The sequence below is a fragment of the Mytilus edulis genome, chromosome 9, assembly GCF_963676685.1.
Source record: "Mytilus edulis chromosome 9, xbMytEdul2.2, whole genome shotgun sequence".
Classification (NCBI taxonomy): Eukaryota; Metazoa; Mollusca; class Bivalvia; order Mytilida; family Mytilidae; genus Mytilus; species Mytilus edulis.
In genome coordinates, this window is record NC_092352.1 from 37142616 (window position 1) to 37162637 (window position 20022).

A 20022-nucleotide genomic window follows, 5' to 3' on the forward strand; every position below is an offset into this window, starting at 1 on the left:
ACATAGCAATTATATATCAACATCAGCCAACCTAATAACATTAGGGACACCCTATCATGCCAGATATGCATTTCACCAAGTCCCACCACGAAAATACAAAACTCTGGATGATTGCCAATGCTTCAGCAATGCATCAGAAAGCAAAGGATAAATTGCAATAACTAGAGTTCATTGTCAGCTTTCAGCAATGAGCAATAGCTATAGCCATACCAGATAATGGTCTTTTTAAATAGAATTAAGAATCTTTGTGTTTTACTCTTGTCTCGTGTACATATGCATTGAACCTATCTAATAAAAGAAAAGACATATATTTGATCTTAGTTTTACTATCTAAGTTGGACATGTATTTGATGTTAGTTGTACTATCTAAGTCGGACATATATTTGATGTTAGTCATACTTTCTAAGTCGGACATATATTTGATGTCAGTCATACTATCTAAGTCGGACATGTATTTGATGTTAGTGGTACTATCTATCTTTCTTCCTAATCATGATAACATTATAATTATTGCATGCAGACAGAAGAGGTAACTAGCATTAGAGTAGTAGATTTCAAATAAAACCTACAGTAGATATTGTTTAAAATCTTCAAACAGATTTTTCTTTCATCCCATTATTTGTCCCAAACCTTGAAATAAGTATATATTTAATAAACTTATATTCCTTTTTCATTCTTTTGTCTTAGTAGAAAATAAAAAAAATCATAAGCAATTCACCATTTATATAACTTTTAAGATAGAATTTCTATGCATAAAAGTTTTTATGCTTACATATAAACATCTAGGTGTTTTTTGGGGGGTCAAACTTACTTAGTGAATTGTTTTAGTATTCTTATATGTTAGCCTTACTGTTATTTATGTTTCTTCCATGCAATAGTGTAGATACCAAAACAATATTTAGTCAAGTTATTTAATGCTGAGTTATATGAAAATTATAAGGTATTCTTTCCTGTTTTATTTACAATAAAGAAACAGTTTACCCAACAGTTATTTTTCAAGTTTTAGTCATGAACATATATCTTTAAACATGTAAAATTGCTTATCACTTAAAACAAAATTTTGGGGGTATTTTTTAAGGTGAAAATATTATGAATACTGCCACTTTCTCTTTTAATAAAACATTTACAAGTAGTATATATATATTTTTTATAGAGGGTAAGTATCTTAATCCCACAATAGAGCTGAATGTTTTATCTTACACAAATTTAAAAGGGTTATATCAGAACATTTTTCAAGGATGCACTGTACACAGATTAGCATGTTGTTCCTTTTTATAAAGATAATTGTAAATTATGCAACAAATATAGCTCTTTGTGTGTCACATTTCTATTCACACCAAGTAAATAGAGTCATGTTACCTAAATGTGTCTTACTGTTGCATTGCACTGGTACTTTGGCATCACTTTAGGTGTGAAGTTTGCCTGTGCTGAGGTAAAATACAGTTATAATCACACAATGAAGACACCTTGGCAAAGGAAACATAATGGCAAGGATGTAACAGTTTGCCACTGAAAAAGTATCATATTTTATTTTTTCTACAGAATAATTTGTGCCAAAAAGAATTATCAGTGTATATGAATAGTATAACATTTATCTAGATATTTGCCAAATCGGTATCATTTCAAGACTATTTGAGAGAGGAGAAATAAATCATGTTGATTAATTTTGTTACCTATGTCAATGTATGTAGAATGTTACATTGAGGTACCAGTAATGTTGAATATATTTAGTTCTCTATGGTACACTTAGGATTAACTATAGATTTTTTATTTTTAAGCTTGACAATTTACGTAAACAGTCAACTGTACAAAGTCAAACAGAACATCAAACAACTCAGTTACGGGGACAGGTAGAAACCAGGTAAAAATCTTATAAAATACACCTTTTTTTACTAGTAAATTTGTAACAAATGTTCTTGATCATTGTCAACTTTAATGAAAGAAGAATAAATCTGGCACATCCTTTGTCAAATTATCTGCTTTTTCAGTTTTAAAGGTAGAAACTTACACTTCAACAAAAAATGTGGGAAAATTGGTAGATTTTGTTGCACTATTTTGATAAATTATCTCCCCCTTATTTTCAAAATTATCTCCCCCTTATTTTCAAGATTATCTCCCACTGTTTCTTTGATTTGTGAATAAATGAATGATCTGGCCACATTTTGTTTGATAAGTTGTAATTTATTCTTCTGTTTTACAGATTGTCCGAGCTAAGAGAGGTGCTAGTTGATCTTAGAGCAAAACATGACATAGAAATAACTGAGAGGAGAAATTTAGAAACCACATTATCTCAAAGGTAATAACACTGAATTTGGAAATTATTGCGAGTTCTTTTATTATTGTGAATGATATGAATGGGTGAGAATTGCAATGACAAGAACTTTGAAATCTGACGCATTTATTTCTATGCAGCTTTACCTATAATTGCAATAATTATTATCACATTATAATCTGTATTATTCATACCTGCCAACTTTTGAAAATGGCCATGGGGGTTTTTGTGCGCGGCACCATTTTTGAGGGTAGAATTTTTCGCGGCATTTTTTCGTGTGATGATTTGGCTCCTAAAAGTGTCTGACATACTTCTTTTTTGGGGGGTGATAGTTGAAGATGCTATTATAACCTATCTTTTTTTAAATTGTTTGATTGTTGTATTCTTTTTGTTGAGATAAACACCAGAAAGATGACTTTATGTTTGTCTGATACATTGTCAAGAAATAAAAAAAAAAAGAAATAATTTTAATAATTTAATAACAAAAAAACCAACAATATATGAGGGTCTGTAAATGGGGGGAGGGGGGGGTCTGTTCTATAAACATTTAATTTTCACCCCTTTTTTCTCTAATCTTCAAAAAATTAACCTCTTTTTTTTCTAATCTTCAAAAAATTTGACCACGCATTTCTCCAATTTTCATTTTTTTTTTTGCCCGTTATTCCCTTATCTTCATTTTTTAAGCCTTAGGGCATTATATTCTTTAATCATTTAACCCCATCCAAACCCTCATATATTATATAGATCAATACCACAAGCAGTACTAGAATGTTTGGAGACATCATTAAGGCCACCGTGGTCAACTTTAAAGTCTCTGTTGCAAACTTTACAAAAGGCATGTGACAATCCTAACGTTGATTTAGACAACCAGCCCCTGTACTTGACATCATTCTCCCATTTCTCTAAGTATTTGCACGAAGCAACACGCTTTTTTTTTCTTAGGCGGTGACAGAACTATTTTGCAAGTTATAACTCGCCCATCATGATTCCAATTTTTATAAATTTAACACCCAAGCTAAAAAAAACAACTCAAAATTTCGATTCTTTGATTGTTTACTATGCCGACATTAATCAACTGGTGAATGCGTGATCACTAAATTTTGATTGGATGAAATTTGTCAGACACGATTTGTCTCCCTTGGGAAAACTTTCAAAAGTTCAAAATCGGGAACAAAAATATTTTTCGTGTAAATTTTACTAAAATCGTGTTTTTTGGCTATTTTCACAATCACGATCGTGTAATCGGGACAGAGGGTCAAAATCGTGTAGTACACGCCTAAATCGTGAAAGTTGGCAGGTATGATTATTACATTTACAAAAATTATACAATAAAATTTATCTTTAAATGAATAATGAAGTTAAGCATGGGTAGAAATTATACAGGCAAAAATACAGTGAATGTCAATTGTAGAATTATGATTAAATTTAGGGAAGAAAACAAGAAAAGGATGTATGTTATAAAATGTGGAAAAAAAATAAAATTGTATTTATTATACTGATAAAAAGGACATGTTGGGTGGGGTATATGCCTAAAGGCAGCAACACAATAACACAAAACAAAGATGATTGTCTGTAATTTTTTCATTTTGTTTTCTCTTTTGATATTATTTCAATTGTACTGTAGCAGAATTAACCTGATTCTCTAAATTCAGAAAAATATTTCAATGTTTTCATTTTTCGTAATTTGCTACAGAATAGACATAAAAACTTCCATTAGGGATTTCAAATAGCATAATTTGCAAACAGGTTTTCCCAAATGGTAATTATTAATCTTGCATTTTTAGCATTTTATAATTAATTATAATAAAAAAGGTTTGCATTTTTTTTTTATTTGCAGTATTTGTATATATATTTTCTTTTTTTTATAATTATTTGTGAACAGAGTACATGAGCTACAGCAGCAATTAAATGATGCCAGTAGAAAAAGAGAAGAAAGCATGCACACAGTAGACATGTTATTACGAGAAAAAGAGCATTTATCTGCTGCTGAAAGAATGACCCTCACTTCAAAAGTAGCAGACACTGTGGAAGATGTTAATAAAAAACTTTTATCTAAAGAAATCAAAATGAGAGAAGAAATGCAAGACAGATATTTAAATTTAGAAAGAGTAAGGACTTAAAAAATTAAGATTATTCTTATCATTTTCTCTGTATATCAGAGAAAAGTGATATTGGTTATATATAAATAGTTCGGCACCAAATGGCTCAACTAAACAAAACAAAAAGACATATAAATAGTTAACTGATACTTCCACAAATCTGTGCCACAACAACAAAGTCTTTAATGAAAAAACACTCTTGGATATGAAAACCTAAACAGAGTTATGAAATTTTTGTCATTAGACAGGCATATCCTTAACTATATATAGGTGGCATAGTTAAAACACATAGTTACCCAATGTTATAACCAGTTTCATAAGTACAAAACCCTTACTCTTTCATCTAAATTAGTAGGGGGATGGAGAGAAAATCTCACTTAGGGTCATAATCACAAAAGAACAACTCCCTTATATGGATAATACTGATTACTAAATGACAGTAGTACAATGATAACTAATGCTTTTGCTGCAAAGCAGATTATAAGACCTATTTGTGTATTAACATTATAATGATTTATTTGCAGTTAATACAACAAGAACAGATACAAAGAAGGGAGTATGAAAGATCAACAAGAGAAGAGACTGACAGAAAATGGCAAGCTATAAAACATGCACATGATGAACTCAATATTGACTTAAAAGAATCTTTAAAGGTAATGGTCGCCTAGCAGCTTAGAATATGTATCAATGTTCAGTCCCCTGGTGACAAAGCTGGATATAACTTAAGATTTGGGATCCACTTTTTATGTCCTCTTCAAACTATTTTGCTTTATTCCGTCTTAAACATTTTGATGACAGCTTCATATAAAAAAGAAGATGTAGTATGATTGCCAATGAGACAACTCTCCACAACAGACCAACTGACACAGAAATCAACAACTATAGGTCACTGTACAGCCTTCAACAATTAGCAAAGCCCATACCACATAGTCAGCTAATATGAGGCAGGCATTACCTGTAAATGGGGACGAAGTCTGTATGAATTATTTTTTTGTAACTCAATTATTTGTCAAAAAAAAAAGACACGGAAATACAGTAACGTTTCCGATTTTGGTTCTGTTGTTAGGGATTTTAGTTGTGACGTTATTTAAATTATGACGTCATATGCAATGTAAACAAGAAACGTATCATTAGGTAACGTTTTTTCATATCAAGGAATTATTAAAAATGAAATAAGTATTGCGCGTTCCTTCCTATTTTATACTAGACTGATAAATATATATTTTACTCAAAGTTTCATACAAACGAGACCGGAAAAAGGAAGTATATTGTACATTTCTGCGCAGGTCCGGGATTTCAAAACATGACATAAAAAAAATTGAACGATTTTGAGTTCATTAGTACAATGAAAAATTCGGGAAATTTTCCCGAATTTTTTTTTTTATTGAATTTTCTACTGTTATTGGGGACTTCGTCCCCATATAAAAGACCCAGAAATGATAATGTAAAACAATTCAAACGAGAAAACTATGTATGGTACATTTGTATAAAGAAAAGTATGGGTATTTACAGCATAAGTATGTGTGTTGTTTTTGGTCTGGTCTTATAAACTGTTTTCTTTAATTTCAAGGTTGGTTATAAGATCATCATACTTTCTCTTCTGGGATATGACCTAAATCAATTTAACTAGTATAAAAAGTAGAGATCACTTGAGACAGCTGTTCATAACCAAGTGCCAGAAAATTTAAGTAGCTACTTGTTTCAGATTAGTAAGAAAATTTTAATTCCCCCCATTTTTAGCTCACCTGGCGCAAAGGGCCAAATGAGCTTTTCCTATCACTTTGTGTCAATCGTCCGTCGTCGTTAACTTTTACAAAAATCTTCTCCTCTGAAACTACTGGGCCAAATTTAACCAATCTTGGCCACAATCATCATTGGGGTATCTATTTAAAAAAATGTGTCCGGTGACCCGGCCAATCAACCAAGATGGCTGCCATGGCTAAAAATAGAACAATGGGTTAAAATGAAGTTTTTGGCTTATAACTCAAAAACCAAAGCATTTAGAGCAAATCTGACATGGATAAAATTGTTCATCAGGTCAAGATCTATCTGCCCTGAAATTTTCAGATGAATCGGACAACCCGTTGTTGGGTTGCTGCCCCTGAATTGGTAATTTTAAGGAAATTTTGCTGTTTTTGGTTATTATCTTGAATATTATTATAGATAGAGATAAACTATAAACAGCAATAATGTTCAGCAAAGTAAGATTTACAAATTTATATAAGTCAACATGACCAAAATGGTCAATTGACCCCTAAGGAGATATTGTCCTTTATAGTCAATTTTTAACAATTTTCATAAAATTTGTAAATTTTTACTAACATTTTCCACTGAAACTACTGGGCCAAGTTCATTATAGATAGAGATCATTGTAAGCAGCAATAATGTTCAGTAAAGTAAGATGTACAAACACATCACCATCACCAAAACACAATTTTGTCATGAATCCATCTGCTTCCTTTGTTTAATATTCACATAGACCAAGGTGAGCGACACAGGCTCTTTAAGCCTCTAGTTCATATTTCTAAACTTATTTCCTTCTTTTCAGGCTGAAAAATTGAAATCAAAAGAAACAATAACCAAATTAGATGAATCAATATCAATCATAGAAAAGCAAACATTAGAAAATAAAAGACAGTTTGAAAAACTAATGAGTGCTGAAATTACACAGAGGTATGTATGAGAATGAGTCATTACAGTTTCGGAATTAGACTTTGCCAGTATAGTTTCAGAATGTGACTGACATTATAGTTTTCAGAATGTGACTGTCATTATAGTTTTCAAAATGTGACTGTCATTATAGTTTTCAGAATGAGACTATCACTGTGCCATGATAATATTAAGAATGGAAATGGGGAATATGTCAAAGAGACAGCAACCCGACCAAAGAGTAGATAGCAGCTGAAGGTCACTGATGGGTTTTCAACTCGGCGAGAAAAGTTTTCAAAATGAAACTGTGCCAGGCAATATAGTTTCAGAATGAGATTAGTGTGCAGGTTTAGTTTTCTGAATTAGACTGTGCTAGTATAGATTTCAGGATTGAAATTGCCAGTACAATTTTCAGAATAAGACTGCCATAGTTTTCAGAATTTTTGTTGTAAAATGTTTTCTATTAAACATAATGTCTAAAATAATATTTTTGCAAATAGTTCATTTTGAATTCTAAAGAGAGCTATTTAAAAGGAAGTATGGAAGAATTAATGACTATATTTTTCTTGATAAGAACTAGAATAAGTTTAGCACCGATTCATCCTTTTTTAATGTGGACTGTCGCTTGCCAAATGTCTAAATGTTGTTACAACGAAAGATTCTTATAATTCATTATTTTCTTCTTTCAGAAAAACAAATACAAAAAATATCAGTGAAAGTTTGTCACAAATGAACGAAAAATTACAGATTGCTACCTCAACTCTACAGCAAGCTATAGGTGGTGTAACCCAGTCATTTCATACTATGAATGAAAAGGTAACAGCACAGATTTAAAATGGATAGCTTATTGCAGACTTATACAGTGACCTATCTAGAGCTGTTAATTTCTGTGTCGTTTGGTCTCTTTTTGAGAGTTGTTTCATTTGCAATTTTGCCACATCTTTTTTATATTAGGATGAAAAATTGCAAGATAAAATTCAAGACATACAAACAACTATCATCTTAGAAACCTCAGTAAAGATGTTTAAGCCATTTTAGAGGAATTTTTAGTAAAATTGATAAATTGTTAAAATGAATCTATATTACTAACTGTGTTTCACTAACCAGATTTAAAGTAAACACTTCAAGAAATAGCTTAATAAAAAAGTATTTTTTTCTTCTTCAAAAATATCAACAAATGATGAAAAAAAAATCTTTTGACAGATGCGTCGAGAAATGAGACAGACAATAGCAGAATCAAAAGACAGTACAACTCGAGGAATGACAGACTTAGATGCTAGAATTTCTCATCTCAAAAATAGAATGAATGATAACGAAGAAAAATTGGAAGCTAGAGTGGCAACAGTACGTAAAGTTATTTTTATAATATCAGTATATTTTATTCTTGGTTTTGAACATAATTTATATATCTGTACATGAAAATGATATAATATCGTTTAATATTTAGGACAGGATAGAGAAGTTATGTTGGTTTAAAAGAATTTTTAAGAGCTTTTCATGCAGTTATCTGAAGTTTACTCGAGTTTAAAAAATTACATATTGGTCCACCAATTTGGAGATTAAAAAAATTAATCATTGTTTGAATGCAACTATTCAAGGTGTGTAAATCTGTAAAACCAAAATGGACTTTGCATAAATTGAGGACGTCAGATGTAATTTATAGCAATTTAATCAACAATAGCCCATTTTAACAAGTTACACTCAACTGCTCTTTACATACTTGATTTAATATTCGATCTGGTTTGCTTTTGAAAATGTAATTTTATTAATAGGAAAATGATGAAGAAAACAAGTCTGTTTTAAAACAGCCTATTAAAGAGTTTATCTAAATTGGTAAAACAAATGTTTGCACCAAAGGAGTGAAAGAGTGACACAAAATATTGTTGTAAAAAAATCACTGCAAAAAAATTATAAGGAAAAAATCAAAGGGAATAACTATAAGTGCTTGTGTTTCTACCATACTATCTGAAGATGTTGAGTTTTTAACAGTAAAATCTAATATTTAAAGAAATTAAATAGTTAAATACACAAAGGGCAGTATGATTTGCTTACAAACCATTTTTTCCCATGAAACTCAATAGACACTTTAAATCATACAGTTAAAAGAAAGGGAAAAAAATCTGATATTTTCAACTGCAATTCATTGGTTGTATAAATTAACAGATGAACAGTTTATAAAAAAATTAAATAAATATTTACATACAATGTACAAAGTAAATCATTGCATGAAGATTGCATGTATATATGTATGTGTAGTGTTGTGTTCTATTCTTGTTTAACACCAAGAAGTAAATCTCAGTTCTGAAATATAAAATCAACTCTTTGTTCTCATAAATCTTACCTTACTCTTTCATTGAAAATTATGTAATACTAAAACTTTTTTGATTGTTACAAAATTGTTTTGAAATATTTACATGTTCACTATAGTTTACGGCAAAGCATAAAAATCCTGAGGTAAAAAAGTAGTATTTACGATGATGGAGTGAAAATCTTTTAGTATTTTTTTATTTTATTGAATCTGTTTTTAGTATAAATACATAAGACAGTATATAGATAGTTTGTAGATACTGCTCAGATTTAATTTTTCATTTGGACTCCTATCATTAAGCGTGAATGTTAATTATAAAAAAAATTATAATATTGATAAAAATCCTGTCAAATGTCAGGTGTTTGTCACGATATCAGTATTTTTAACCGGATTTTTGTGACAAAAATGTCGGTTATTGAATTGGGGATGTACGGCGGGCAGGCGGGAGGCAATCAAATGTTGTCCATGCATTAACTCGTGAACCGTTCAGCTAAAGCTTTTAAAATTTTAATATGTTGTTACTGACAACTAAATGAAGGTCAAGTTCAATAATGGCGATTTTGACTTTTACCGTCTCAGGAGTTATGGTTCTTGAAAGATTGAAAAATGGAGTTTCCAGTCGTGTCCGTGCATTAACGCATGAACTGTTCTACTAAAGCTTCCCTAATTTTAATATGTTGTTACTGATGACAAAATAGAGGTCAAGTTCAATAATGACGATTTTGACTTTTACCGTTCAGGAGTTATGGTTCTTGAAAGATTGAAAAATGGTGTTTCCAGTCGTGTCTGTGCATTTTTTCATGAACTATTCAACCAAAGCTTTTAAAATTTTTATATGTTGTTACTGATGACAAAATAGAGGTCAAGTTCAATAATGATGATTTTGACTTTTACCGTTCAGGAGTTATGGTTCTTGAAAGATTGTAAAATGGCGTTTCCATTCACGTTGTTGCATTTACTCATGAACCATTCAATCTAAGCTTTTCAAATTTTAATATGTTGATACTGATGACAAAATGGAGGTCAAATTTGATATTGACGATTTTCACTTTCACCATTCATCAGTAATGGTTCTTGTGATATTGCCAGGACACAAATAAATGTTAATAAATCCGGTTTGCTGTCGTTGTGACAGCCTCTTGTTCATCATAAGCTCAAAAGTGCAAAATATGATTTTAAAACTTAATAATGCTGTATAAATCTGCTAAAAATCTGCTATGCTTTTTTGAAGAAAACATAAGCATTCGTTAGTTTAAATTTGAAATTTGATATTACTGTAATAAAATTGAAATGGGGTTGTCGACTTATTCAAACAAACAGTAGAGAAAAGATTAGATCAAACCACTATAATGTCAAAAAGCATATAAAGGAGAAATGAGCAGTTTGCAATAATAGTGTGAAATTATTAATACATTTTTTTAGCAACTTTGTGATATGTGATATACAAATTATTTTTGTTCAAATCTCTTAATTTTTTTTTTGGTTAAAATCTTTTTGGTGTGATATTTTGATTTCTAGTATTTTTCTAATAAAATTTTCAGTAGTGATTTATTTTTACTTTTTATGTTCTATATTACAATAATAATACCATGCTTTATGGTGTTTGAATGTAGTTTTATAAACATACAGAAATTGCCAAATGATAAATTTAGAAATTGGTAATGTTCAGGGTTACAATATAAGAGGGAAAGTGCAAAATGAAAAAAAAGAGGTTTAAGCAACCAGTAGCTTGTCAACACTGAGGTTATTTGTTTGAACCCTGCTTTGGAAAGGTGTAGTTTTCCTGCCCAATGTCATGGTTCTCATCAGGAAATCCAGCTTCCTGTACCAACAAAAATGGCCACCATAAGTTTCATAAATTTCAACTAAGCAATAATTATAAGCTACAAATGTAGCATATTTTACATGCTAGCTATCAGTTTGTAGGGATGAATTTCAAACTGAAATTGTGCTATATAATAATAAACATTTTAGTAAACTGTGGTTCTGAAATAGAATATAATTTTAGTTCAGGTAGAATTGTATAATTTATTATGTAACTTGTTTTAGAAATTAATAAATGAGAAAAAGCAAGAAAAAGAGGTACTTAAATGAAAGTGTTTGTTATTGGGAGCATTTTTTTTGTTTGTGGCAATATTACACATGTCATGGTTAATGTAGCAAAAAAACAATGGTAAATTGATAAGTATATATGGTTGTACTATTAGAAGGGATGGGTCACAGTGAAAATGTACACACAAAATATTATAAAAACTTACACTAATGTTGAATCATTTTTAATGCAATCAGTCAGAGGAACTTATCCAGGTACTGGGTACAACACATGGTTTTTATTGCAGTTGATTAGATTCTTTTTTTCAGGAATTTTAGAACACAACTGCATTATACATAGTACACATAGATAGTTTTAGATTTGAAGAAAACAAATTGCAGTGATATATTCATAGTACAATTCATCACAGATAAAAAAAATAATATGGTTTTGAGTGATATACCTTGTAAAAGTTTTGTTATACCTTCAAATTTTAACAGTATCTAAGTATTTAAACTTTTTATCAAGTACTCTTGTATTTTTGGATATTCAGTTGTTAGTAAATGTTCAAGAATTGTTGACTGTAAGACATTGATGGCTGGGTATTCATTTTTGATTGACTAGTTTAAAAAATTTCAAATACTTTTTTCTTTTCATAACATGAGGGTATAACAAAACAATAAACGATAGTGGTCTTGAGCAATTAAAGTGTGTTTGACCAGCGGACCAACTACTTCTGCCGTTTCATCAATGATAGTATTTGTTCTGTTGGTCATGATCTCTATCAACAATTCCAATGATAGTATTTGTTCTGTTGGTCATGATCTCTATCAACAATTCCGTTTCACTTTGTTCATGCCAGTTTCTGATTGTATTAAAAAATCCTTCCGCTGTTTGATCACCCCTAAAATAAAAGTAGTAGAGAAAAAGTTGCTAAAAGCAAATATTAAAAATTTGTAAATTATTAAACTGGTATTCACCAAGTAAACATTTTTTTTAATCACAAATTTTCATTTATCTTATATGGACACTTTCTGGTTGTTAAAGATATATACTCATATGGTAAAAGTTAAATAGCTCTGACATGGGTTTTTTTTAATCGTCTTTTTAAAAAATGACTCATAAAAATTCAAAGATGGCCAGATAACCACTCGAACAACAGGAGCTTAATTTAAATGCTGTCTGATTGGCTTTACTTCATATTCTATTTACGTCTACCGGTATACTTTTTATGCCCCATTTATGGGCATTATGTTTTCTGGTCTGTGCGTCAGGTCGTCTGTTTGTCCGTTCGTCCATCTTTCCCGCTTCAGGTCAAAGATTTTGGTCGAGGTAGTTTTTGTTGAAGTTAAAGTCCAATCAACTTGAAACTCAGCATACATGTTCCCAATGATATGATCTTTTAATTTTATTGCCAAATTAGAGTTTTTACCCTATTTTCACGGTCCACATACTAAACATAGAAAATGATAGTGCGGATGGGGCATCCTTGTACTGGGGACACATTATGTTTTTCTTGTTCTGAGATCAGAAAACCATAAAAAAAAAGAACTTTCAGATGTGTTATTCCATATGTATATATATCTTTGCAACCATAAATTTCATTTATATTTTATTTCGTTTTACACTTTTTCAAAACTATGAATATATTGTACTTCAACAATTAATTTCTTTGTTTTATTTATAAAGGATAGTACAGAGGTAATTAAGTCTATTAATAGAATGTAAATTTCAGCTATTGATGTATTCCCCCATTATATTTTTAGCAATAATTTAAAATGTCACATCTTCTAGTTAATATTTAGGATGTACTCCTTTAATCCTTGCTGTTGTGATATGATCTTAAGGTAAACATTGTAGAAGTGAATTTAAATAGATAATTTACAGACAATAACGGATGATAATTTTTTACAAGAAAAACAAAATATCAAATTAAATTGAATTGAATATTAATCTGCAGATATGAACTGTAAATTTTACAATTCTAAAAATATTTTTGATTCATTTATTAAAGTGTATTTCACTCACGGGTTTCTGCCAGACATTTTTAGTAGTAGTTTTTATTTTTTAAACAGATGTGACAGTTTTACCATAAGCAGTTAATAAGACATATAGCTTATTTAGTTTATTTTCACCAATTGCACGTACATATTATACAATTTTTTTATAAGTTTCACATAGCACAATTTTTCAATTTGAAATTAGAAATTTTGAATAAGTCAATTAATATAATAGAAATATGCATACTTTATTTAGTGAGATTAATTTAATTCAAGATTGTGTCCCATTACACATTGTCGAAGTCTTTTTATTATTATTAAAAGAGAAATATTTTGGGGTGGGGGATAATAAATATATTTGAATAAATTGAATTATCTAGCATTTTTTGTTTAAAAGTTTATCATACTTATGTTGAAGTACGTTCCTTGCAATGTATAGATAGTTTTTGATTTAGTTTAAGTTACATAAATTTTGAATGTTGTCATTCCTGTACAAACTTAGAAACAAGGACTGAAATTTAAACCTGTTTAAAATGGATATTTTCCTTGATTAATTAAAATCTTATTTATATATATTTATCTATTCCTTTGTGTTGTCTATATCATCATTATCATCATAGAACTATTGTAAATGTTTATTATTTTAAAGTCATTTTTCATAAAAACAAATAGCTTAAAATTAACTTTACATGGTTTGTATTCATTAGTGATATGTTTCGTTTTTCAAGTTTGCTTTATTATTGTCTCTTTCTGTTGTAGGCTTCACAAGTATTGGGAGAAAATTTACGTGAAAAAGTAGATGCTATCACTGTCTGGCAGGACACCACTCAATCGTCTCTGAGAGAAATTCAAAATAGTGTACACAAATTACCAGATGAGGTAAATATATTGTAAAAATATCCCCCGTCAACAAAATTCACCCCTATTAATTTTCAAGGTTGAGTTCAAGGTCAAACTGAAAGGAAGGGCCAGGTAAAGACTGACGTTTTTAAGCTAACTTCATTAAACTTGGTCAAAATTATCATCATGACCAGAAAATGACTACTTTTGTTTTCTTAGATTTGGATTCTAAATTCTTTTAGATCAAGGGTCTAGATTGTAACCTTGTCGACACAATCTCTTAACACCAAGGTCATAAGTATAACTGGACATGTGGGGTATATGTCACTGACCAAGCAACCAAACAACTAAAATAACCCCAAAAACTTCCAATGGGCTTCTTTCAGTCTTCAACAAATTTGTGATAATGATCTGTCATAAAAAGACATTAACCCCTTTGTTTTTTCAAGGTCAGTTGTTAAAAGTGGAACTAAGAATTAAGAAGTAAGAACTCATGATTCCAGTTCAACATGTTCAAGACTTTGATAACATAATAAGATTAAAGAGCATAGTCCTTCTTCTTTGGAAATTATAAGCACTATTAAGGGGGTAGGAAATCCAAATTTCAAATAGAAATCATTAAAAAGTTTATACTGATTGAAAATAAATGCATATTTATGTGTTTTAGATCTATGCAGTGCAGGAAAAACAGACACTTCTTAAGTCAGAAATGAACTCAAGAATGACAGCAGAGTCTGATGCTAGGTTTGTATAAAATAAACTTGTGGTTAAAAACAAAACTTTTATTATTTGTTTTTGATAATTCCTATGCTTGAAAATTCACAGTTAATGAAATGGATATATTTACATGCATTTTTCCTTGTACAATTTAATATACATCCATGCTACAATGTAAACAATTTGAAAGAAGTTATTCAGGCAGATGTGTTTAAACAATCCCTGAAAGTTAAGATTAATGATGATATTTCTTTCAGAAATCGTGAGGTTGATAGTTTAAAACAAGAAATTCAACAATTAAAGGCCAGAAGAGACCCACATCCAGCTACAATACATGACTTAGAAAATGTATGTATATGTGTTGTTTACACAAAACTTGATCTAGATTGAAAATTTGTATTCAATGACAGAAATTGGAAAATACTAACATTAACTTATAAGCTATTGGAACAATTATATAATTGATATTTGACCTAGAACCTTTACTTCCCATAATTTGAAAGCTGTTGTTTTTTTTTCTTTGACTTTGTAACATATCTCCTTAAAAACTTAAAACAATACCTATTATCTAGGTTGCAAGGGAAATAAGTTAACAATAGCTCATTACAATTGTGATATATTTACTGTTAGAGACCATCAGGAACAGGTGGAAACTCAGCAGAGGTTGGTTTGTAGTCAAATGTGTGCATTACTGGAAATTGTTTTGTTCAATTAAAATGCAAATCAGAAAATTAAATTTTATTATAGGTTTTTAGGATTTTAAGAGAATGATATATTTTTTCTTAGTTGCTTGACATATAATTTTTAGATAGTTTTTGCTGAATTTTGTTTTAATTCTAAAAAAATGATTTGTTTAGAGCATACAAAAGATTTTTCAAAAGAATAAAATTGAATTTTTTCCATGCATCATATTTTAAAGATTTTTCTTAATTGGCTTTTATCAGTTTAGACCATGATTATTTAAACTTTAGAATAGTTAATTTTTTGTTCTTCTAGAAATCAGAGACATATATACTAAATGGATTTATATGTCTCTGTAGAAATGTAGCGAAAATTAGTTTACAATAATGATTTACTTCACTTGTGGAAAAATGATATATGACAAGAAACAAAAAAAAACAAAAATATTACAAAGAATGATATTTTCAAATGTCAACTGCTAAAAAATGTATTCTATATGTTATAAAAATATGCAAACTAGGAATTCTTAGTTAAAAGCAGTTGGCTTCAACTCATGTTGTATACTTGAACCACTTGAAGGTTTGGAATTAAAAAAACTCACAACTTAACACAAAACCATTAGAGTTTGTGTTTGCTACTTCTATATCAAGCAACAGTGAGGAGAAAGGAAAAAACCATGAGGCTTGGAGTTCAAATAATGTAATGTATCTTCCTGTGAAGTGATGACCTTGAGAGTCAGTATGTTAAGTAACTGATATTGCATGTTGGATATCACGTGTGTATGTTAAGTAACTGATATTGCATGTTGGATATCACGTGTGTATGTTAAGTAACTGATATTGCATGTTGGATATCACGTGTGTATGTTAAGTAACTGATATTGCATGTTGGATATCACGTGTGTATGTTAAGTAACTGATATTGCATGTTGGATATCACGTGTGTATGTTAAGTAACTGATATTGCATGTTGGATATCACGTTAACAGGGGTATAAGATACCTATTGGATGTTATACATACAAACTAATAATCCATTAACATTTACTTCATTAAAACTTTATGAAAAAGAAACAGATGAATACAAATATTGTTCGAATTTTTGTTCTCAGGTACAAGCCAGTGTTAGGAAATTAGCTGATTCTATACAAACAGTTAAGACTGTGTTGGGTATGAAAATACAGTCAGAACAGAAATTGGTTAGTATATTTGTTCTAATACATTGTCCATAGATTGTTTTAATTGAAATTTATGGATAGTTCATAAAATAACATCCAAGTATTAAAAGGTCGAATGAGAAGAAGCTATCAAAAAGATTTTTTTTTTAAATTATATTGAGTACAGCCAATGATAAACAGAAATCAGAAATAAACATGACCTAGTACAGGAATTCAACCTACAAATATAAGAAGAAATTTTGTTTTAGCAAAAAGAAATTTTATACATTTTGTAATATAGTAGAATTTATCCAATAATTTTGTGTTTATTTGACTTCAACTACTTTATTCTATAATGTTCTTGATTGCATTAGAAATTTGTCTATGGATAATATTTAACTGTTGATAAATTTACAGAGGATATCTGGTCTAGAAGACCTTCAAACACAAGTGAATCAGGTCAAGGTGAATGTGGGCATGCCTCGGTACACAAGTACTGGTATGAAAGATGATCCCTCAGATGGGTATGACACAGGATTTGCCTCCTGGGATGATCCAACCCCTTCTCAGACAGGAAATCCAAGGGCTACAACTCAGGAAGGCAGGAAAACTCCTGGGGATAATGCAGGAATGGGACCAATTCCTGAAGGAAATGAAACAAAACGGACAAATTCTCAAACCAGTGTAAAAAATCAGAAAAATAAATCTCCTACACCTTCATATGGTAGGAACCAGACACCCTCTGAGGATAGAAATAAAACACCAGCACAAAATGAGAAACAAACTCCTTCTCAGAGTCGAAATCAAACTCCAACAGGAAATAAAACTCCATCACAGAGTCGAAATCAGACTCCGACTGGAAATAAAACACCATCACAGAGTCGTAATCAGACTCCAACGGGCAACCAAACAAATTCTAGAAATGTTACTCCAACAACAGGCAGAAAGAGTGCTACGAATAAAAATAATACAAATAAAGATGGATCAGGAACCCCAGTCAGTTTATCTAATGTATAGACTACATATAAATGGTAATGATTTACACTGCTGTGAACTCTCACCTCTGACCTGTGTTCTTTCAACTTTGACCTCTCATATATTAACCATGATATCTTATTTAACAGTAGCATGCGGTGTGGTTTCTTACCAGACTAACAGCATTGGGATTTATTAATACTGCATGATGTAGAAAAAATATTGAATGTCTCTACTAATTTCTTATTCAATAACTTTCTTGCAGGTTGACATTGTTTTTTTGTTGTCAATTTCCTTTTCTTTCAGATATGAACAATACTTCAGAGACACCGATTGGTATAAAAATAATAAATTTGGATAAGTTTCATGTGAAAACTTCGAAATCTTAAATCACTGAATTCTGCCATTAAATTTAAATGGCATTGTTGAAAATCTTTGTATGTTATAATGTTCACCCCTTTAATACCAACTTTTTTGGATGCTCTGAAGTATTTATCTGCAACCTGGTACAAGAAAGAAAAAGCTTCAACTGATCAGCTACAGTTGCTTTGAATGTAAATTAATGCTTTCATAAGGTTTGATTACCAATTAAATAATAAATTAAACATAAAGCTAATTTTAAACTTATAAACAAATATTGGCTATTTTAATTGATTATACATTGTATTTGTAAGAAACATTTTTGAAAGCATTTATTTAACACTCGGGCAAAGGGATATCTTATCTTTATGTAACTTTATAAATATTAACATACCAGTTAATTTTCTTTGTCTACAGAGAGCTGAAGAAATTCAGAAACTTCAAGAAGAAATAGCTATATTGAGAACTGCTATAGAACCGCTAGTGAAAAAACCCTTACCTCGAAATTTTGTCAAAGATCCTAATAGACGGAACGATGACACGCCAGATGTCAATAGACACAGTGTTGCTAATGCCTATAGGTAAGTCCCCAGTGCCTGCATAGCCAGTAGTATTGTGATCCATAGATGTCAAATCATACAATAAAACCTGGATTGATAGGATTTTTAACATCTTTGCAGTTACATGGTATGCTTTCGCAATATACAAAACCGCTTGAAAAATTGAATGTTTTAATAGAGTGGAAAATTAAGATTTTTGGTTATTTAAGGGATGAAACTGTAACATTGATAGTGTGTTTTTGCACTTTTTACTTTTATAGCCCTGCAAAAGGGGCATTACAAATTGCCTTTTGTTTGCTAGTGTGTTCATCCATAGTTGAAAACTGCATAGTAAGTTGTTTTACTGTTTTGACTGACTCTTGTAAATAGTGTCATATAGGCACCTCTGATATTTGCATTTCACATAGGAAAAGATATGTTCAAAGTTGTCATAACCATTTCCAGCATATATGGGAACTTTGTTGTTTTTTTCTCTGCAAAATTTTTGGTATTTTCTAAAACTGCTGAAATATCAAACAATTTCTTCTTTTTTTATATGATTTTTTTTTTTCATATTTGAACACAGCATTTGAGTCCTAGACACATTTTTTGAAGAAAGAGAGAAAAAAAACTTACTGTTTAAAATTTAGTTTTAGAGCTCAGATAGTTCTAGAAAATAAATATTGGTTAGGAGGATCATCAACAGGTTTGAGGGCATTCAGAAGCCAGTAACTGCATAAGATGTTACTAAATCCTAACAGGTTTTATCTATTGTAAAATTTAGTTTTATTTTGCGACCATACAAAGACACCAGCTTTATAATGATGGAATGTTTTGGAGGAACAAGTGTCCATTTTATATTTGTTTTTATTTACTAATGGCACTTTTTATTTCATTTTGTAGCACATGTATGTTTTATGTATGCACCAGATTTTGTTTATTGTATAGATTTTATGCACTAGTTAAATGCCAACTAAGTATGAAAAAAATATTTTGTGTGAGATAGTATTAATGAATAATATCAATAGCAACAATTGCAATATAGATAATAGCGATAATAATAATATTAATACTAATTAATTGAATTTTGCAAATCAGTTGTTTTTGTTCATGATTTATTCAATGCAATTTGTTTTGGTTGTTAGGTTGTTTACTACATGTACTATAGTTGGCATTATTTTTTTGTGAACATCTGCTTTTTGTTGTCGTTTATTTTAAGAATAGACTTTGTTTTTGATTTATGGTATAATCATGGCACAAGTGTGACTTTGTTTGGAAAATCAGTCATGAAAGTCTGTCATATGAAAATATCAAATTATTTTCAAAATTTGATTTCATTCCCACCATTATGAAGATACTAATTGATTTCCTAAGACTAGATTTTTAAAATTCTTA

The 20022-nt window shown here is 30.1% G+C and overlaps 1 protein-coding gene across 8 annotated transcripts in view; it reads left to right on the forward strand.

Annotated features, from left to right (window-relative positions):
* Positions 1-20022, forward strand: part of LOC139489682 (coiled-coil domain-containing protein 154-like) — a 48774-nt gene that overhangs the window by 23119 nt on the left and 5633 nt on the right. For 3 of the 8 annotated variants that reach the window (XM_071276344.1, XM_071276343.1, XM_071276342.1), the window contains 14 exons: positions 1779-1861; positions 2201-2296; positions 4155-4380; positions 4896-5024; positions 6920-7044; positions 7710-7836; positions 8224-8364; positions 11378-11410; positions 14120-14239; positions 14868-14944; positions 15175-15265; positions 16709-16795; positions 17171-17784; positions 18506-18669. In XM_071276344.1, the coding sequence (XP_071132445.1) occupies positions 1779-1861; positions 2201-2296; positions 4155-4380; positions 4896-5024; positions 6920-7044; positions 7710-7836; positions 8224-8364; positions 11378-11410; positions 14120-14239; positions 14868-14944; positions 15175-15265; positions 16709-16795; positions 17171-17770 (1935 nt within the window). In that variant the 3' untranslated portion in view covers positions 17771-17784; positions 18506-18669. The remainder of the gene's footprint in view (positions 1-1778; positions 1862-2200; positions 2297-4154; positions 4381-4895; positions 5025-6919; positions 7045-7709; positions 7837-8223; positions 8365-11377; positions 11411-14119; positions 14240-14867; positions 14945-15174; positions 15266-16708; positions 16796-17170; positions 17785-18505; positions 18670-20022) is intronic. The other 5 variants (XM_071276346.1, XM_071276341.1, XM_071276347.1 and 2 more) reach the window with 3 other exon arrangements.